The sequence below is a fragment of the Athene noctua genome, chromosome 2 (assembly GCF_965140245.1).
Source record: "Athene noctua chromosome 2, bAthNoc1.hap1.1, whole genome shotgun sequence".
In the NCBI taxonomy this organism is placed as follows: Eukaryota; Metazoa; Chordata; class Aves; order Strigiformes; family Strigidae; genus Athene; species Athene noctua.
In genome coordinates this window covers 42,931,734-42,953,211 of record NC_134038.1, presented here as the reverse complement: position 1 = coordinate 42,953,211, position 21,478 = coordinate 42,931,734, and the positions used below count along the sequence as shown (strand labels likewise).

The 21,478-nt window shown below is 38.1% G+C and overlaps 1 protein-coding gene across 2 annotated transcripts in view; it reads left to right on the top strand.

Moving 5' to 3' along the window:
- Window positions 1-21,478, top strand: part of LYN (LYN proto-oncogene, Src family tyrosine kinase) — a 52,272-nt gene that overhangs the window by 12,923 nt on the left and 17,871 nt on the right. The window contains exons 2-10 of one of the 2 annotated variants that reach the window (XM_074897721.1): window positions 8,306-8,379; window positions 9,613-9,661; window positions 9,754-9,859; window positions 10,132-10,230; window positions 10,340-10,443; window positions 11,899-12,048; window positions 13,301-13,453; window positions 18,896-19,078; window positions 19,905-19,981. In XM_074897721.1, coding sequence (XP_074753822.1) covers window positions 8,311-8,379; window positions 9,613-9,661; window positions 9,754-9,859; window positions 10,132-10,230; window positions 10,340-10,443; window positions 11,899-12,048; window positions 13,301-13,453; window positions 18,896-19,078; window positions 19,905-19,981 — 990 coding nt within the window. In that variant the 5' untranslated portion in view covers window positions 8,306-8,310. Of the gene's footprint in view, window positions 1-8,305; window positions 8,443-9,612; window positions 9,662-9,753; window positions 9,860-10,131; window positions 10,231-10,339; window positions 10,444-11,898; window positions 12,049-13,300; window positions 13,454-18,895; window positions 19,079-19,904; window positions 19,982-21,478 lie in introns of both variants that reach the window. The other variant, XM_074897720.1, reaches the window with a different exon arrangement.

Here is a 21,478-nt window from a genome sequence, read left to right as displayed (position 1 = left end):
TCTGCCAACCCAGGTTGGTTTAGTTGGACTGAGATATTTGTGCACTAACATAAGGAATCTGAGGTCTGAGGAAGAGAAGCAGAAATACTGGTGCAGGGCTTAAAACTGAACATTGCAGAGGAAGTAGAAATGTGACAGATTTATAACTGTAATAGATATGCAAGTGTTGGAGAGCATGAAGGTGATAGGGTGATACTTTCTGTAACTGATATAGGAAAACCATAAAAAATAATCTGAGATAGCATGGACAAAGTAGAATTTGTCTTGGTTGCAATTGCTAAGGAAGGAACTGTGAAAGAAGCTGAATGGGGTAGTGGTGCCTGTCTGCTGCACTTCCCCAAACTCTTGGCAAGACCACTCTGTTGCCTGATGTTACATTAGCATTACCTTGAGACTTTCTTTTTTAATACTTTCGTTTGCAATGAAAAAACAGGAATCTCCTTGTGATATTAGGAGGCATTAGAAACACACAGGCGGCTGAAAATATCATGCAGAAAGAATGGTCTGGCAAAATAATAGGGAGAAAATTAATATCAGGGTGTAAGGTCATGCCACTAGAAATATGAAAGTGTGCTGTGACAACAGTTTATCATTATGAAAAAGGAGACAAACTTGGATGTCTTAACGGATCACAATGTGATTATAACAATCTAGTGTGATGAAAGTATGAAAATAATAAATTAATTCCAGGAATTATTGGGCAACATATTTCTGTAGATGGAAGAAATATTAACACTATTTGCTGAAAGACATTACTGAAAGTCATCATCATCACACCTGACCAACTCGGTTCAAGGAGTTCAAACTGAAACAGATGTGAAGCAGGGCTCCTAGGATAACCAGTGGAAATGGAAAACACTGGGAGCTCTTGGTCTTTAAAGCCTAGAAAAGAGACTGAAAGAGATGTGACTTCTTTCTAACTGCCTGAGAGAATGAAGGGCTAAATGCCATTATTGTCCCCAAAGCTGCTTAAGACTGGGAATTACAGGACAGCTTTTAAGCCAAGTGGTGTGGGGTTCTGAAACCTTGCAACAATAATATTTTGTTATTCCCCACCACCCACCATTAACCTCTCTAAAAATGGAGCATGGCAAACTCGCTTCTGAGCTTGTACAATGTGTTTGTGCTGCTCAGAACAGGTCTGCCTTTCCCAGAAGGTAATTTTTAGTCTTGCGCTCTAATCATGGGTGATAAACTAGATAGCTTTGTTATCTTGCTATGCTAGAAGTGCACCCCTGGAAATTTGAGGTTTTGACTTAAATGAGGATAAGTTTGAGGGACTCTCACAGTAACATGCTTGTTGCATACTTTTCCACTGCAGTAATGTTTGGGTTTTGATGTTTACACTGGGGATTAACTTGTTTCTCTTCTTCACCTCTTTATATAGATATGTATGTTAAAATATTATTTTAGCTTTGTCTCACCTTTTCCCAAAAAAGACTGAAGCAGCTCAAGGATTCCCCAAATTTTTTCCTTTTTTAAAAATGCTGTCAACTGGACTATTGCTTCTCACATCACATGAACAACAGGAATCTACATGGGGCAAGTCTGTCATAGTTAAACACTGAGTAGATTTAGGCTATCCATGCTCTTTTTTATATGCATTGCAGGGAGAACATGGTGATTTGTGCCCGTGTGTGTATGTATCATATAAGGGAGAAATTCGGTTTGGGAGACAGAGACGATGTAATCTGGATGTATAGAAATAAGATAAATATAAAAAGAAAATAAATTACATGAGATGAGGAGTGTCTGAGACATACATAATTGTTTTCAGCAGAAAGGCAAGGGAAGAACAAACTGCTTAAGTTCCCCTAGTTGGTCTCCAGTGCAAAAGCAAGATAAGGGAAGTGAAACAAGCCCAAGATGAAAGCTGACCCAGGATTTCTGTTTGCTAAATTCTAGTTTGATGAAAGTTATTAGGCAGTCAGATTCTTACCAGGCAGTGAAATTTGAATGTGTGTGTATATATATTATAAAATATATATTATTAAATATATTTCAGGTAGATGTAGCACTTAGGGATATGGTGTAGTTGGGAACTGTCAGTGTTAGGTTAATGGTTGGACTGGATGATCTTCAAGGTTTTTTCCAATCTAGATGATTCCGTGATTCTACGTATACATCTTTTATATTTTTTTATCTATATATACATGTGATGAATTTCAGGTATAAGACCAAGGCTGAACAAACCCAAAACTGATCATTTTTGAGACAGGCAAGGAATAGTAATCTAGTTCTGTTTAGTTGCATTCCATTTTAATTCTTTCACATTACTCCCAACCACCGATAATTTACTTTTGCCACTCTTATTATCACTCCGGTCTAGTAGCACATCTTCATTGGCACAAATATGTATAGAGCAGTGCTGATGAGGCTTTGCTGAGCTCTACCCCCTTAAATTAAACTCCTCCTCTGTGTTCCTTGGAGATTATTTTGCCATTCTGCACCATGTGATGATGGCTTGGAAATGAACCCAGGTTTCCCCCACCCCTCAGAGATGGTCCTCTTCATAGTCCCAATAACAGAGGTACAGAAGATCGTTTTAACACTCAGGTGCCACAGGTGATGTGGAAATGGATCAACATAGAGTGAAAGTCAGCAATATATGTTAAGAAACTTGAGCAGTTGATTGAAATGATGTAGAAAGTTGGATGGGGTGCTGAGAAAGCATGTGTTTGTGTCCTTGGGCAGAGTGGACTTACTATTCTTCCTCCCCAGCAGTTTTAGATCTAAGTTGATCACTCTGAGTTTGTTTGTTTTTTGAGACACTTCTGCCTTGACCTTAAGGGTAATACAGAGAAGTCTCGCATTCTCAATTATTCAGGAGATCTGATGAAGGCATCACTATGTTACCTCTGGCTTTATAACTTGTTAAGTAGCAGCAAACCAGCTGGCATTAAAGGCCACAATGAAACGTCTAAAACAGAGGAGGGAAGAGATATTATTTTCAATTTTTGAAGGAGGTGTTAAAAAATAAGATTATTTATGCCTCTGCTCTCTAAGCTGCTTTAAAGCTTCAGTTTTAAAATCAGTTGGTTATTTTTATATATAGGTGTAAACAATTGTTTCCTGCTCTTTGATTCAGAAGCTTAAAAATAGAGCAGTGTTCAAGACTCAGAATAATTTGGGGATCTTGATTTTAACTTTTTTTTCTTTTTATTTCTTAATGCACTGTCTCTCTCTTATTTGTACTGCTTAGGAACATCTTTTGTATATATGCGTAAGAAATATTTGTGTCTTAAATGAAGAGTTTACTGCTTATAAACCTTGTAATTGAACACAGATTTATATTTATATATGTACCTGTTAAAATACATATGTATATGTTAAAAGCCTAAGCTGCCCACAGAACTGGTTGTTTATATACATGATTACTGACCTTTTGAACAACAGATATTTATTTGATAAATAGAGTTGCTTGTATACTCAGTGTTGTAGTTCGATTTCTTTTAGAAGTTACTTTATTATTGGAAAAGCCAAAGTATAATCTGTTTTAGTTGTTTTTCAAAAGTTTGAATTTTTTGCAAAGATTAAAATGAAACCACCCTAAACTGTTGGAAAATCTGTGAGGATTTGAGAATCATTTTCATGAAGACGTGACTTAAATCAAGAAAAGCCCAGACATGTCAGATTCATTTTTAGGAAATGTTCCTAATGTGCGCCGTAAATACTGGATCTAACAGAATCACAAGGAGGAGAATAGTTGTGACCATAAGCAAAACGAAAAATGAGACTGGCTTTGTAAATGATGCAGAAGGGTAAGTTCTGGGAGGAAATGAAACCTCAAATGCTGCTGATGGTGGATGCACAGGCAATGATCACACGAACTTTTCTTGTAGTAGGAAGTATTGTGGCTTTAGATACATTACTCCTTGGTAATGTAGCAAAAGACAGGTAGAACAATAGTATTTGGGGGATAGACGGCAGCTTTTTAACCCTGGAAAAATGTTGCACCAGTTTCTGATCCCCACCTCCCCCATCCATTTTGGAATTAAAGACCCAAGTGCTGCTATAGCAAGATGAAACAGGGGATTTGGAGAAAAAATTCAAGGTAAATGCCTCTGTAGACGTCAGAATTGGTGTCTGTGGAACAACCTCTGCAGAAGCTCTGTGTGATGGTTCTTATGGATACCCTTGTGGGTTATTAAAGGGTGCCTGAATTTAGATTCTTGTAACCATGCTGCAGATGTTAACTCAACTACCTGTCTTTACCTTTTAGCTATGAAATAAAATATGCTCTTTGTTAAAAGAGAAGATGTTACATTTTTAGATGTTTGTTTATAAAGTTAGCAGCTATGTTATATAGAGTTTCTTTTAATTAAATATTTTTCTTTCATGTCTAGAGGTCTGGACAGGACAATAGATAAAAAGAATGGATGAAAAGTAGTGTTTCCTATACAGCAAAACTGTTGGAATGGGAAACCTCTGAGTAGGGACAGACAGCATTTCCTCTGATTTATTTTTATTATTTTTATTTTTATTTATTTTATTATTTTTATCTCTGACAAACAATAACATAGTTTTATTCGTAACAGTGCTGTGCTCTCTGGATTGCGCTTTGCTTACCATATTCTCTTTTCCTTTATGTCTCAACAAAACTTCCTTGATGCTCCTTGTGATACAGCAACAGAGCTATGCAAATAAACATTTTACACTGGCTGAAATATTTTATTTATGCATGAATGAACTTCCCCCCTTCAGATTTTCCTTATGACTACTGTATAAACTAAGAAAGAAATATTTTGTGTTTCAAAGCTTCGGTATGGGTAATTTGCTAAGGTGGAATGTTTGTGAAGTTAACTTTGGTAATGATACAGAATTTTATATTTTGAAATCCAATACAATGCGTGTTGATTGAAACTCTCCTGTCAGTGCCTGCTCTTTATACTGGCCCAATGAATATTTCCTTTGATACCACTCTCAAGATCCTGGTAAAGACCTGGATCAGATTTCAGTAAAAATGTATAATAATATGCTGGAAATAAATATGTCTGGCATTCCAGATGAACTGAGCAGTCACTGAGCTGAAGCTTTTGAAACCAAACCAGCTACATTTGCTTTGGGCATAGGACTGATCTTACGGAATTTTAAATGTGCAGTCCAGAACCCAGTGCACACAGCTTTGCAGAGGTTTAGCACATACAGAAATAGAAGATTTTGTGCCCTTTGAAGAGTTCAAAAATCAAAAGAACATGTGCTCGTTGATCTGGTTTTTGCTGTTTAAAAACTATTTTTCAACTTTGTTTATGCTTTGTCTCCATTGTCTGCCTATACTTGTTTAGACGTAAGGTTGGAAAATTAAATATTAAATTGTATATCATACGCTTGACTATAATATTAAGTGCTAAACATTTATGTTGTTGCATATTTTTCATATGTTTCTTTTGCAAGATTTAAGAGATTTGTTTCATAAAGAGGTTAAAAATCTCAGGAAGTGTCTGTGTTAGCATTTTAGTTAGATCGGGATCAAACTCCTGAAGCAGTTGCCCCCACTTGCTAGGCTGTAGCTCATGTTGTGAATCAGAGTTGGAGTGCAAGGACAGGACTGCTTTAGGAAGCTGCATTGTTGGGCTTAACTTGACATAAACTCTTGCTGTGGTCTTGCTCCTACTGAGTGTTCAGTCCTTGGGGCTGTACTGGAGTGAACGGGACAATGAGCCCCCCTGAAGCAGGTATGGGCTTCAGCACCAACTGTTGGCGCAATTTGCTAATGTAGACCTAGCTAAGTTCTATGAGGACCAGGGGCTTTCACCTCCATGAGGAAATAAACAAAACCAAGTGGTTCTTCATGAGGCTCAGGATGTTCTCTTTGTTTGGTGCCATCGCATACTGTATTTGTGTGATTTCACACAACATTGAGTGGACTTCTGTGGGATTACAGAGCACCTGCTTATTGGCACTGATCTGTTGTTACTGTCTCGAACAAATGCTGACCTTGAGTTTACCACCACAACCTCACAGCAGGCTTAAATTACAGCTGTTCACGTGTTTTAATCTGCAGAAAAAAAATGAGTAAATATGCTTTGCTCTGAGTTTGCACTGGCACTAGACAAGCTGCAGTCTCTAAAGATATCTTCAGTTTTCTTACACCAATAGGGAAAGGGATTTTTGGCTGACAACTTAGATCAAATTACCTTATGTCCTCCACTTTAGCTGTTTGTTCTGTAGAAGCAGAACTATTCAAGAGCAGAAAGGTTAGCACTTAGGTGGCTGAGTACCTGATCTTGCAGATACAGCAGGTAATTAAACCCTGGGCTTCCTGATGTCTAGAGTGAATGTACAAACACCAGCCTGCCTGTGGGTGTACAGAAATTTCCTACGAACCATTAACTACAGAACAAGAGTCATCTATATATCCACAACTGTAAATAAATAAATAAAAAATAAATAAATTTAAAAAAAAAATCCTTCTCAGTATTTCGGTACAACTAGTATGTAACCCATATAGAGCTGAGAATTTGGAAAAATCTCCCAATGGGTGTTTTCAGAAACTAAAATTAAGCATTAAAGATGTTTGCTTCTAAGGGCTGAAGGTGCCCCACAGTGCCTTCAGACAAGTATGAAAACACTTAAATGTTGACACACAAGGAGAGGAAACTGTATTCTCTGCCTCTGTGGGATGATGATGCCTGGTCAGTGCCCATTGATTTTCTGTATGATTCCTTTTCTTTTTATTTCAAGAGAAGATGAGAAGGGGAGCAATGAGTTCTTTAAACCAGTATCACATTTCGCTGCATCAGTACAGAAATCTTATGGACACCCAAGATTTGTTGGCAATAGGTGACAGATAATTTGCAGAAATTAGGAGAGGAGGTACCCTCCTCTCATGTTTAAGAGAAAACATTCAGCCCATGGATAGGATAGTGCATCTGCTTCCTCAGTAGCAGAATGGGAGATTAAATGAGAGCAATGTGGGAAATTTAGACCTGCCATGTGGAGCATTTATGGCCTTGGCTTATTGTTATAGTCAGTTAGGATTATGGTTATTATCAGTATTGTTACAAAAGGCTCATTTTCCTACTTGCAGAATAGGGTGTATAAGGCACCATCATATTGAAACAGTTGTGTCTGCAACTGGATGCCTCTACTACTTTAACTGTTTACTATGATGACCTTTTTGATCCTAGAGATGAAGGTAAAAGTGAGATGTAGTGTAGAGCGTTACAATCTGTTTTAGCTTCTCCAACTCTGTTTTAGTCAGTGATGGTTTACTTGACCCCATATATGCACGGAGCTCTTATTTTAGGTTTTACATTGTTCTTCAGAGAACTGGCTTTAAAGATTAATTAGGGCAGGGGGGGAGTGAGAGTGTGTGCCTGCAAGGGAAAATGTGACTGTGAACTTAGCATTAGAGCACTGACCTGAAAGGAGGGAGAGAGGAAGGAAGGAGAGGTTTGAAAAGCATTCATAGTGGATTCTTTGAAGAGTAAGTATAATTACTCCCCTCTGAGGGAGGAATATAGAGATAATGTATATATGCTTGCTGAAGTACTATGTAATTACATCATGGGATTAGCAGTCAGGTTCCAGTCATGTAGATGCTAACAGCTGTATCTCATCAGATTTAGCATGACTACACATCCTGAGAGAAGAATTATCTTTCTAAATTTTATTGAAGAAGAAATACTCGTGTGGTGATTTGCTGTCACTAATACCCACATTGGCTGTTTCAGACTGCTGTAACAGGCCTGTTTGAACAAGGAGATTGGTCACAGTAGCAGCATATCTGCCATGGAGCTGGGACTGCACAAGTCATCAGCCTCACGTGGGACAGGGATGTGAATCAAATGGAGGTCCCTGCTAGACTGGCATACGCAAAATGAAGTGGGGAGATACAGGCATTGCTAACTCCAGCTGCAGTTCTCATCAGTCGGACTGGAATTTTTTTCCTACATCCTCCAAAGCAGCCTTTTCTCTGAAACATACAGAAATAAGTTGTCACTACAGTAATTATAATCTTTTTAGATCAATTCTGAAGCTCACAGAAGTATCAGAAAGACGCAAGGGGTTTGGTGGTGGAGGGCAGATTAGGGAGAAGAGATGATAAATCTGAAAATGTTGAAATGGTAAATAACTATTTTGAAATATTTACTTCATCTGTGGATTGAGACAATAAGTCATTTCTTTCATTTGCAGCAGAAAAGAGCTTTCAGCATGTGTTCCTAACCTTCAGTTGTTCTCCCTGTGAACTATTGTGTATGAAAAGGAAGCACATTTTTGATGCGTAGCCCAGATGATTGCATGGGAAACGGTTTGGTATATGGCATAATGTTTTTGTTTAATACCTTTTTTATTCCAACAGGAAATATGGGATGTATAAAATCAAAAAGGAAAGAGAATCTGCATGGAGATGGTCTAGATTTGAAGAATCAACCAGTACGTAAAACTGAACGAACTATTTATGTGAGGGATCCAACGTCCAATAAACAGCAAAGGCCAGTAAGTAGATAGTCTCAGGGGAGAATTCCAGTAGCAAGATCAAAGCATGACTGGCATAACTTAAATTTCAATCCAAAGCACATGCATGAAGAAATTCAAATTATCATTAGTCCACAACTGGGCTTTTAATGTGCAGTTTACCCTCAACGAATAAGTACTTAAAGAAATAAAACATGGCAGTTTGTTACTTAATTACTTTACGTTTGTTGTAGTTTTCTGCAAGAAAACTAATTCTTTACAATGCTGGATCTAGATATACCTATGTCTGTAGAAGAATGCTGGGTGACTTTAGAAAATGTGAAGCAGTTTAGAACTGTTTTTAATAGCTATAGGGTCCAGGTGTTGATTATGTAATTTAAAAAGGAATCACGAGCCATTCTTTACCAGCTCTAGTCAGCCTTCCTTTTACCCACTGAAGACCACTACTCAACCTTGCACGAGGTGCATAGGTGGGGAGAGGAGGGTGCAGTGGCAAAGGAAGCAGGGCTGTACTGCAGGAGGAACTGGCTAATGGCAGGTCCACATGTGCTGCCTGGCATTAGAAAGGAAGGTGCTGGGAAGGGAGTCCTGTTGGGTACCAAATGGGTTTGCTGTTTTGCAGATTGACTGGTACCTTTTTTCCCTTTGCTCTCTACCATGCTGAGGAAACCATATTTCCTGACTGCCTTTACTGAAGGGCCATGCTCTCTGCGGGTGTGATTGACACGCCTCTCTCCCCTGTCACTAGCTGACTCAGTGTGCTCTCAGTCAATGTACAAACATCACAAACTACCATTTGGGAATTTTTTTAATTACTCTTTTTTTTTCTTGCACATTCTTAGCAATATAAGCACGCTTGTCGTTCTTTAGCGTGACAGCTACATGTTAGTAACTGTCCTGTTAAAGAGCCCTGCTTAAAGCCTCTTCAGCAGAAGTCACAAAGCTGTGAACTTCCTCCCTACAGCTTGTGTCACACCTTCCTGAGGTCTGAGCCACTCAATTCAAGGTCTAGTGGGGACTTACTCTATTTTTATGTTGTAATTAATTTTTGAAGAATGGTGTAAAAAGACTGGAGCATTTCCTTTTAAGATACATAAGATGATACCAAAGCAACTGAATAATATGTAATTGTACTGTAAGATTGTAACAAAGATCTCAAAACTGCCTAATTAAAGACATATTTTATTGTAGGCAAATCCAGAAGCACAGCTCTTACCAGGACAGAGGTTTGTCAGTGAAGGTACGTTTTCATAGGAAACTTAGTGCTGTGTGCTATGCCCATGTCAGTCTGCAAAATAATGTGAATGTGCCTTTGGTTTTCTACCTTTGCAGAAACAGAGGATCATGGAGTCATTGTGGTAGCTTTGTATCCCTATGATGGCATTCATGAAGATGATTTGTCCTTCAAAAAAGGAGAAAAATTGAAAGTTATTGAGGAGTAAGTATGACAGTACTGATTGTATCTTAGTTTTTCTTTGGACTCATCTAATGCCCTTTATAATTTTTTGATATCCTACTCATAACATCAGTGTATTAATGTTGAGCTTCTTTATATATGAAAATACAAATGTGCCCTTGTACAGGGGGGTTCAGAGTTCAGAGAAAGATGATGCTTCTCTCTCCAGCGTGGGCAAAGCTCTCAGCACAGTAGAACACAAACAACACTCATTTTCCTTTCCTGTGAATACTACTGTTGTTTCTGTTTTTCAGGCTGGGAGAATGGTGGAGAGCAAAATCTCTCACATCAAGGAAGGAAGGCTTCATTCCCAGCAACTACGTAGCAAAAGTAGACACCCTGGAAACAGAAGAGTAAGTTCTCCCAGGCTCTAAATACTGGCAAGCTGCTTCTTCACCCTGGTGGTGTATCCTCTGTGGGTGGGGGATAGAAATGGTTCTAACTCTTTGAAATACTTTTCAGATGGTTCTTCAAAGACATAACCCGAAAAGATGCCGAAAGACAACTCCTGGCTCCTGGAAATAGTCCTGGAGCTTTCCTTATCAGAGAAAGTGAAACATTAAAAGGTAGGCTTTGGCGTGGGTTACTTTGGAATTGATAGTAGAGTTAAAAACATACAGTCTGCCTTCACAAAAATTGGCATCAGGTGGCACTGGGTGTCGAGTAGTCCCAGTGTGTCCTATTGTGTGAATTTTCTGCAGTTCTGTAGGAGTGAGAAGGATGAGAAAATCACCAGGAAAAGAGAGAAGAGACTTACAGGTTAACACCCGAAGTTGAGCTAGGGAAAAAAAAAGTGTGTGCGTGTGATTACACTGACAAGAAGCAGGAATGAATGAAGTGAGAGGTCTTTTCTCTTCCTAAAATTTGTGATTCCTTTATTGAAGGACACTTTTCACTGTAAATAGTAGTATTTGCTGCATTTTATAGTCTTCCATTATTCGATCTGCATCCATTGCTACAAATCTTAAAATCTAGTTAGTGCATAATGAGGGTTCACACTTCTGCACTAGAGTGTGATTTTTTTCAAAAAGCCTTTTGGTAGAGGTTTTGTGCTGTAGACAGAGTCCTTTGCACTGAAAAGCTTAGTGAGATCTCAGACTCTTTGGCTGTGACACTGAAGAGTGTCGGAGGTTCTGCCCCAGTGTCTGGACTCTGAGAACAGCCTGACTGAATACTCCAACTGGATACTCTTAACACTGCATCCTCCAGAGGAAGATGTATGAATCCCTTCAGCAGATCATATGTCTGTCCTCTCCACTGGGTAGTTTTTCAGGACCTAACAGTGCAGATTCTTGATTGGCTAGTTTTCTGTAATGGGCCTGTATCATTGTTTCTGTGCTCTCAAATGAAGACTCCTAAATTGAACATAAGCTGCTGAGAGTAAAACTAAGTAGCACCAAAATGTTTCTTTCTAGTACCTTCTGTCACTGCATGTGTGTGTGGGGAGAGAGAAGGGAGTGAGGTGGTTTCTTATCCTTTGAAAATGGATGAGAATTGTATGAGTAGAAGAAATGAAGAGCTCTGTAGTTAAGGGTAGATGCTCTGCTGCTCTATCTTAAATTCCAGTTGAGGTTAGGCTCCCTTGGACTAACAGATCTGCTCTCCCTCCTGTAAGCCTCAAGCCATCTCCAAACTATCCTTTTGCTCGTTGGCCCATGACATCCAGAGTGTTCCTTTTCCGAAACTCCGATCACCAAATTTCACCCCTGTCCTTGCTTTCCCAGCCAGCTCCACTCAAGCTGGGGGTACTTTCTGCAGAAGTGGGTGTTGCACGTCTTGTTGAAAGAATTATGGAACTCTTGAGTTTGTTGAATAAGATTGAAAAAGAAAGTGTGACTGTAAGCATTTTAGTGACAAGTTCAGGACCGGCTATTGGCTAACTTCCTCCTGTTGATTGCAAAATGCTTTTTGAGGAAATAAGGGAGTAAAAACAGACAAAAGGTGATTTAGGCTCAACTGTATATGCATGGACACTGCTGACTTTTGCTATCTGTTAATGACCCTTCTTTCTTTATCCACAGGGAGCTATTCTCTCTCCATAAGAGACTATGATCCACAGCATGGTGATGTTATTAAGCACTACAAAATTAGGAGTCTAGACAATGGAGGATTTTACATCTCTCCAAGAATAACTTTTCCTAACATCAATGATATGATCAAACATTATCAAAGTAAGTTAAATCAGTTAGTGGATTACTTAATAGAATACAGCCATTATTTTCTGTGAAGGAAAATAAATGCTTTCTTGTTTTGTTTCAAACCTTTTAATCTTTTTTTTTATTTGTTTCCTAAAGAACTCAGGCATGCATGTTATCAAAGACAAAACTGGTTGGAACCCAAGTAACTTTATCATAATCAGACCTAATGTGGCTTGCTCTGTGGCATACCACTGTGAAATAAAGAATAACTTTATAAAACACCTCATCAGAGTTATGATGATGTGAAACTACAGTAAGAATAGACTGCATTGTAAATAAATAAATTCTGTATTTGAAAGTAAATTTGTATTCACAGTTAGCAGAAATACACATAGACTTGTGAATGTCTTCTTGCAGTGTTGAGTGTGGAATTGTTTTTATTTTTCTCATAAAATTATTTATTTACTGTGAAAGGCATTTTGAAGGAAGTAGAAGTCCATTGAATTCAAAGAAAGAAGATCCCACCCACACAGAATGTATACATTTATTATTTTAAAAAGGGGGATGGAGACGAAGGGACAAGTTTCTACCTATGTTTTAGCTTCAAGAGTGACTTTTCATTGTGCATAACCTCCTGGTGAACAGCTCCAAAATATATTTTTAAGTCTCAGAACTGGGAAGACAAAGATGAAAAATGTAGGACAGAAAATCACACAGTGATTTTTGAAAGCCACACTGAAGACTTGGTCATGAGATTTCTCTGAGTTGTTAGACTTGTGTGGTAATTCTTTGGCACAGCTGGAAATCCTGAGAATACATTTGTATTAAAGTTGTAGCTGGTCAGTGTCTGGAGAAAAAAAATGGTGACCTACTTATGCTTGCATGCACATGTGTCTGAAGCAATGTTTCAAGAAAATTTAATGACAAATTTAGAATACAGGTCCCAAGCCTGACTCTAGTGTGCATCTTCATCAACATGTTGTCAGTAAACAGATCTTATATTTTATTTAGTTGATATGAATTGTACTAAAAGAACCTTAATAAGCTGATAGTAACCAGATGCATGTGACACTTCTATTTTAAATTGGTCTCTGAATACCAAATATCAGTTCAGAGGTGCTTAAAGTTATGTAAAAGCACCAGAAAGGTTACCTTTTCATCAAAACACCTGATTATTTTGAAAATTACTTTAGGCTGGTTAGTGCACACCTGTAATTAAGTAATGTTTGTCTCAAGTCCTGAGGCACAGAAGTCTAACATATTTTGTTTTTCCTTTGAAAACCAGAGCAATCAGATGGCTTATGCAGAAAGTTGGAAAAAGCTTGTATTAGTCCCAAGCCTCAAAAACCATGGGATAAAGATGCATGGGAAATCCCACGGGAATCAATTAAATTAGTGAAGAAACTTGGAGCTGGTCAGTTTGGAGAAGTCTGGATGGGTAAGTTTATTCCTTTGGAAAGAGTTTTTAAATCTCTTCAAAGAAGTGTAATTTCAGAGTTATTCAGAATAATAAGTCTGATATACTTGTAAAACAGTACAGTCAGGCCCAGAATATACCTTCTCTTGAGGCAAGAGGATTTGCAAGGGGGAAGATATCTGATATCATAGAACAAATCCTTCGGTGTCTTTTAAAGGAGGAAAAAAAAAAAGTGGGTAAGCACTGTAATTTAGAGGGTTGAGGACAACAGGGTTTTTTCTGGTTGTGTTTTGTGGGGGAGGTAGAAGGTTATAGTAAGATGTAACTCTTGATTCTCAAAATCAGTGGGTGTCTCAGAACTTTTTTTCAAATCAGAAAGTGGTAAAGAACCTGAAATTGAAAGAAATCATGTCTTTTAGTGAATTATGTACAGAGTTTTCATTGTGTCTTGGTAAAGAAGGGGCTGCAATATAAGAGGCTGCATGGGACTGATGTACTGAGTGAAAAACGGGGACAATTAATCCAAGATTATTGCCTCCCAGATTGCGGCTAAGTAGGTGATTTATGTAGTAAGAAGATTAGAGATTCATCACCCCCCACCTTGAACTGTCATGCAGGTCCCCAGTAACGAAAGTGCATAAGACTTAAAAATTGTAAATGTTAATATATACCCAGCAGAAAATTAGTGTTAATTACTATTACCATAATTAGCTTTGCTTATAAACAATCTTATTTTCTCAGCCTCAGTGACTTCCTGTGGCAAGGAGCTATGACCAGTATCTAATCACATTCTGTAAAAATTATTCAAACCTCTTGCTTTTGAAATGCTGCCTATTCAGGCATCTGAGTATTCTTTTGGGTTCCATATTTCATGTTCTGTGTACTGTTCATTACTTACACACTTGCTACCAGCTACCATCTTATTTGAGGTCAAGTATACTTTCCTTCCGAAGTCTTCATTAGGATTTTTTTTCAGGCCAAATCATTCTCTTAGCCCTTCTCTGAATTGTGTTTTTGGATGTTATATTTTGATAGTAATCAAATTGTTATTAAAATAATAATATATTATTATTATCATTATTATTATTATTAAGCAAGCCATTTCTGAGCAACTTAAAAGAGTATCCCAAAGCTTACTAGAAGATACAAAGCTATGAAGGGGGCTCTGATGACCCACAGGAGTGTGGCAGTCTGACAGGAATGTCATTGCTTTGAAGAGACGCTCTCATTTAGAAAAGTAAAGCACAGAATTGTGGTGTTTGAGTGTCAACTCCAGACACAACTCCAGTGGCAATCGGAAAGCTCTAATTCAGGCATAGGTGCAATCTTTTGATATAAATCATGTAAAAAATGCAATCAACACATCTCAATAATATAATATAGCCAAATTCAGCCGTTAATCTACCTTCACAAGAAAAGGTTTAAGGAACCCTCTAGCTATGATATACGTGAGTAACAATTTACAAAGTAGCTAAGACAAGTGTCAGCCATTGTGCAGATTTTTCTGTCTAATGAACCATGGCAAGAAATGTTTAACTGACACTGAACTGCTGTGAAAGATTTTGTGGCAGAAGGTAATCACCTGCTTGAAAAGGTAGATCATTTTGGGAACTGATTACTTTTGCACATACACACACAAAGGCATAAAGCTTGAAAGGGTGTTTCTGGTTCAAGATGTTTCATCTTGTGTCATTATTTTGGCATCTAAATTGGGCCTGACCTCTGCATCTGAATTGCTGCACTGTGAGAAAAATTAATGTACTGTGAAAGCGATCGCTGTGTTTCCTCTGCTCTGCTTGCTTTCTTTCTGAAGCGAGAGAAGCTGATTTGCATGGCGCAGGTCCTCTCAAATCAGGAGCGTGGTTGGTCTTAGAACCAAGGAAGTTCAACCTGGAAAAGACGTGTCAGGTCAGCTGTGCTGTGCAGGGTATCAACAAACACTGTCGATTGTAATGATCAACCAGGGGCATCAAGAGTTATGTGGAGGTACTGAGAATAACCTAGATGTTACATTTCCTCCTCATATGGAACAAAATTATTTTTCAGTCATAGTGTGAATTAGAGAGAAATATTGTTCCATGGTTTAATTACTGAATAAATTTCTTCTTGATAAAAGGTACTTAAAATTGTGGTTTCAGAGGGAATAGTGTCCCATTCAGAGGAACTGGGCTCCCCAGTAAAAAGAGATGCAGAGCTACTGGAGAGAGTCCATCAAAGGGCCACAAAGATGATGAAGGGACTGGAGTATCTCTCCTGTGAGGAAAGGCTGAGGGAGCTGGGACTGTTCAGCACGGAGAAGAAAAGGCTCAGGGGAACTCATCGATGTATGTAAATATCTGAAGGGAGAGTGCAGATGACAGAGCCAGGCTCCTTTCAGTGGTGCCCAGTGACAGGACCAGAGACAGTAGACACAAACTGAAACACAGGAGGCACAGGAGGTTCCCTCTGAACATCAGGAAACACTTTTTCACTGCGTGAGTGACCAAGCACTGGCACGGGTTGCACAGAGGTTTTGTGGGGTCTCCATCCCTGGAGATATTCAAAAGCCAACTGGACACAGTCCTGGACAAGTGGCTCTAGTTGTTTAGTTGCTTGGTCAGGGGAGCTGGACCAGATGCCGTTTGGAGGTCCCTTCCAGCCTCAACCATTCTGTGATTCTGTGATACATGGGAAGGTAAAGATAATGCTATTACTGCAATGTGAAGATACACCAGCTTATCTTTTATAGGCTTTTCTTTTTAGTTTGTCCAAAAGTATTCTTCGGGCTTCCAAGTTGACATCTTCCTCTTGCACGTTTTGGAGAGAATTAGGTTATGTTATGGGAGGACAAGGAAAACCCTAGGAACAAAAAGCAGACCCACAAATCCCTCAGGCACTCAGCTATGCTCCTGTGTGACCTGTGCTTACTTACAAAGTGGCAGGTGAATCTCCTCCAACTCCGAAGAGTTTCTTTTACACAGAGAAAACTTGCTATAAAGGACCATCAATTTCCTAGTTTTGTCTATAACTGCGAGTGCATTTAATTTCTTTCTTCATTACAGCTATATGCAATTTCATATGTTTTATACTTTCTGGTTTTAGACTACCAAGTTAGAGTTTGTGTGTGTGTTTTGGGCACTAGTTGTGCTGACATGATAGTTGAAAACACTATGACAGAATTGTGTTCTCATTTTATGCACTGCACCATGGGAATGGTTGGAAAGCTGCAGCCTGTGCTTTCTGCCTTCACATTTAATGGGCTGTATGGAGATGAGCTAGGGATGGAGCTGCGGTTGCATTCCTCTGCTCTTCAGCTGAGTGACGGCTGTAGCTGGTGAAGCAGAAGTGATGTGCTGACATGCAACAAAACACAGAGAAGCTGCTGTTGCTCAGTTTCTTCCCCAGTACCTCCTGCAAATGTAACCGCCTGAGATATTATCTGGCTTCTAACAGTGTCATAGCTCAAACAGGTTTTTCCCAGTATACCTCTCCAGGGAATTACTGTGAAAGCAGGGGAAGGAGAAAGCTGCATCTTGCAGGCTTGTTCACAAAGTTGTTCAACTTCAGTCCTGGAGTTCTGGTCAGAAATGGTAGGGTCAACCTCATTATTGTCTGTTATAAATCCATATCACAGCTTGGCCTGATAAAGCCCATGCAAGAATCTGGAGGCAACCTGGCTGTCCAAGATACTACTTTGTCAAAATAATCATCATAATCTCCAGAATAAATACCTGAAACACTAACAATTTTTGGAGGATTCTATTCTAACATATAGACAACAACATGGCACTCTATGTAAGACACCATCACATTCCTCAAACTTGTGTATTATTGCTTGCATCACTCATTTAACAAAAGTCTAAACTGCAGAAAGACTTGTTTCCTGCCATGGTATGAAAGGTTTTTTGACCATGGAGTCCAGTGTATCTGGATAGCTTCTTTAGCGATGTGATGAACCAGAGTAGCATTGCAAGAGCAGGGTCTATGTTTTATGCATTTTTTGTTCCTAGTGTGTACTGTTATGATGTGCACCATAATGCTCTGTGGTATTAATAATCCATGAAGAGAATTCTCAAGCAGGGCTAAGAGAAAAGTTAACAAGCCAAATGGAGCCATTAAAGTGTATTTTATTAATGAGACACATTTTGCTTGCATCTCAGGTGTAAAAGATTCTCTCATTTGGTATATTGTTGTTATGCTTTGACCTGACTGTTGTTGGAAAAATATATTTAATAATCACGGAGATGAATAATTTGTGATAGACATAGTGGCTTTTCTCAGGTGATGATCCTTCATTAAGAAAGGTGATGGAAGACATAGTGGTTAGAGCAACCACTTAAGATCTGGAAATTAGTTCCTTGCCTTGTCAACAATTTCTTATGTTAAGATGATAAATAATATAAGGAAATTGTGGACTCCAATTTAGAGGCGTATCCATTGTGGTAATACTGTCTGGACTGTTGCTGAATAAGGAAATGAGGCTATTTCACTGAGTCATGAAAGTTTTACCTCTTCCGAGAAATATATTTGCAGTGTTGAAATGAGTATGGTGGAGGTCAGAAGGCTGGAGTCTGATATTACTGAAGTATTCTGTAAATCTGAAATGTTAGGAAGAAGTTGTATTTATATTCTTCTCTTTCTCTCTGTCTTCTTTTCTTTTTCAAATTAAATGACTTCACAAGATAAACTTTAGGATTACTACTTGCAACTCTATTGGGGTTTTTTAATGTAATTTTAACATTTATTTAATGTTTGGAAAACATTAAATCAGAAAATAATTCATTGCTTTTCTCTTTACTGATAGTTGCTTTTTACATAGTTAAAATATTACGTTAGAAGGTTTGATAAACAGAGACATGAAACAGGCAGTCTATTCCACTCTTGGCATGGACTACACGATAAGTTATCATGTTTTAAATCTTGTTCTGAATGCCACAGGATTGCAGTCCTGGCAGCATCTCTTTGTTGATCATGAGAATGCTCATTCGATTACACTTTCCTGTTATGCTTCGTTTTGAGCACTGAGGACTACAGAAAGGATTATAAGCATGAGACTAGCATGCATAAAATGGCTATAATCATGGTATTTAAAGATGCTCCAGAATCTTGCAAGCAATCTGTGGACTCTATTAGATTCTGAGACAATTTACGTGGAAATTCATTAAAACATCTCTTGACTGTTTGAATATTTTATGGGGTAGTTGTAAATGAACATACTTTGTATGAAGATAGTTTGCTTTTAAAATTATTTTTTCAGATAAATATTTCTAAAAACAGAGAGTGGATTATCGTTCACTGCAATTTTGTATCAGTTGCTAAATAAAAAGGAATTCTAGCATAAATATTTGTGCTACATCTGGCATTTGCTCTCAGGTTCTTAGCTATTACTGGAATCCAATCTCACCTGCTTTACAAATTCCAACTAGTTGGGGTGCTGTGTGGTGCAGTGACTTCAAGTGCATTGATTGTATTCCCTCCTTTTAGGTTACTATCATAATAGTACAAAAGTGGCGGTGAAGACTCTGAAGCCTGGAACGATGTCTGTGCAAGCCTTTCTGGAGGAAGCCAACCTCATGAAAACACTTCAGCATGATAAGCTCGTTAGGCTTTATGCTGTAGTGACCAAAGAAGAACCTATTTATATTATAACAGAATTCATGGCTAAAGGTGAGAACATTGGATCTGCAAGCAGTGTTTTAGTAAATTCTTCTTCTTCTCATAAATCAGTCCCCTTTCTTTAAAAAGGAAAGATTAAAAAAAGGAAAACTTGGGATTTTAGCATTATTCTTTTGAATGCTCTGATATAAAGTGAAGGAACACCTATCCTAGAGGAGGGCTGAGGCTTTAATTTTATGATTATTGCTGCATTTGTGAAATAAACTATTTTCAGAGTTTTCTTAAATGTAGCATTTTTAATTGTTTCAGCTACAGGACATAACCCCCAAAACAGCTCTGGTTCCTTTGGGCTCCCTACCTAACTTTTGTGTCTGGTGTCATAGCAAGGCAATTAAAACAAACCTCAGAAATTGCCTTATGTGGCCCCTGAATTGATAAATACATGTGTAGTAAGGTGAGTGATGAGTGGTCCTGCAAGCATGGCTGCACTAGTAGAAAGGGACAACATTTATTAGAGCATTACTACACAAAATGAGTGAGATTCCTTCTCGGATTGTCTTGGGTGGTAGCTTCTCTGGGTTTATTCTGTTTTCAAGCAATTCTGCTTGACAGATTCTCCTAGACAGCTTTTCTGATAGCCTGTAGCCTAGGGTACTTATCAAACTCAACACTACTGAACTAAGGTGTGGTCTGATGGGAGTTTTCTACACCTGGGAATATGACAAAACTTGGATGCCTGACATGGTGACTTTGATGTTACTGTTGTTAAATCATGTAAAGAGACAGCATTACTGTATGATCCAGAAAACTGGGGACCTAGCATGACCTTTATTTTGGTAATAAGCTACACTGACTTAATCTTTCTCTGTTGTAACAGGAAGTCTGCTGGATTTTCTGAAGAGTGATGAAGGAAGTAAATTGTTGCTTCCAAAGCTAATTGACTTCTCTGCTCAGGTAAATTTTAAGAAATTGCTCAAAGTGAATGGGGTTTATGGTCTGAAACTCATGCTGGGCAACTTTATCCTAGGTTTTTTTGCATTAAAAAATAATCTAACTTTCAAATCAGTTTTGATCTGAGTAAATAATGTTACTTGAGGGAATAGATATAAGTGGTTTCAAAGGGAATATGTGAAGTTAGACTTAACTCAGATACTGATGATGGCTGTGGTACACAGCCACCTTCCCATGTGGAAAGGCTGCTTTCAATTCAAGTTGAAATTGTAAGAACGAGTTTGTGCTTATGAGATTCCTTCTGTGTTGTTTTTACTTCTTAAGTTAGGTCAACTGGTGAAACTTCTCTTAACCGCAGGGGGTTATTCTTGGTTTCAAATTTTTATATATATTCCTGTGTAATAAATGAAATCTAATTAACTTAGATTTCAAGTATTAGTATGTGATTTATGAATTGAAATGATTGTTTTTAAATATACAAGTTATCCCATGTCATAAACAAAATCTGTCAAGAGGGACCCCAAAGTGATCTGTGTGTCAAAGCCTGGATCAGAGGTGCCTGGAGCCCAGTGTTTTGCCTCAGTTACCAGCATTAGATGTTCAAGGAAGCATATAGAAAACAGAGTAAAAATCGTGCTTTTAAAGTCATAAATCATGTTAATAATAGGCAATGAAGGCATTTCTGACAGGTTATCATTTCACCAACCTCTCAGGTTTTCAGTGTGTATTAGAATTTGCAGGCTGTTGTACTCTATTAAACTAACTTGTTGCAATTCATAAGGAAAGACAAGAAAGCTTTAAAAAGGTGTAATAAAACATCAGTGATTTATACCAAAAATTCACTATATCAGATAACTGTTTTATATAACTATTGCTATATAAATAAATATAAGATTAGATATTAGGAAACATTGCTTTACTGAGAGGGTGGTCAAACACCTGGAACAGGCTTCCTAGAGAGATGATCGATGCCCCAAGCCTATCAGTGTTTAAGAGGCATTTGGACTTAATAACATGCTTTAACTTTTGGTTAAGGTGGCCTGAAGTGGTCAAGCATTGGACTAGATGATATTGGAGGTACTTTCCAACTGGAACTATTCTATGGTATATTACATATCACATATTGTTATATAGGTGTTCAATATATCAAATATAGATTTATATATATATATATATATATATATATATATATATATAGCACAGATTCAGTAAAGGAGATTTTTTTTGCTATAATTGTTGGTCCAGTGAGGCTATAGGCTTTCCAAGTTCTGAACTCTTTGGGTAACTTGTCCTTGACAATTTAGTGGGGCAAAAGCTTTGTAGATGTGGAAAATCTGTTGGATCCCAGGTCATGGTCTGGAGAGATGAATAACAGTGGGTAGAAAAAAAAAAAAAAAAGTAGCTTTGAAAATAGTGTGTAAAATTCAAGGGAGAGAAGAACATCTATGAGCAGTGATATGAAAGGAGACCCAGGATGTGGAGCAGCAAGCACATGTGGTT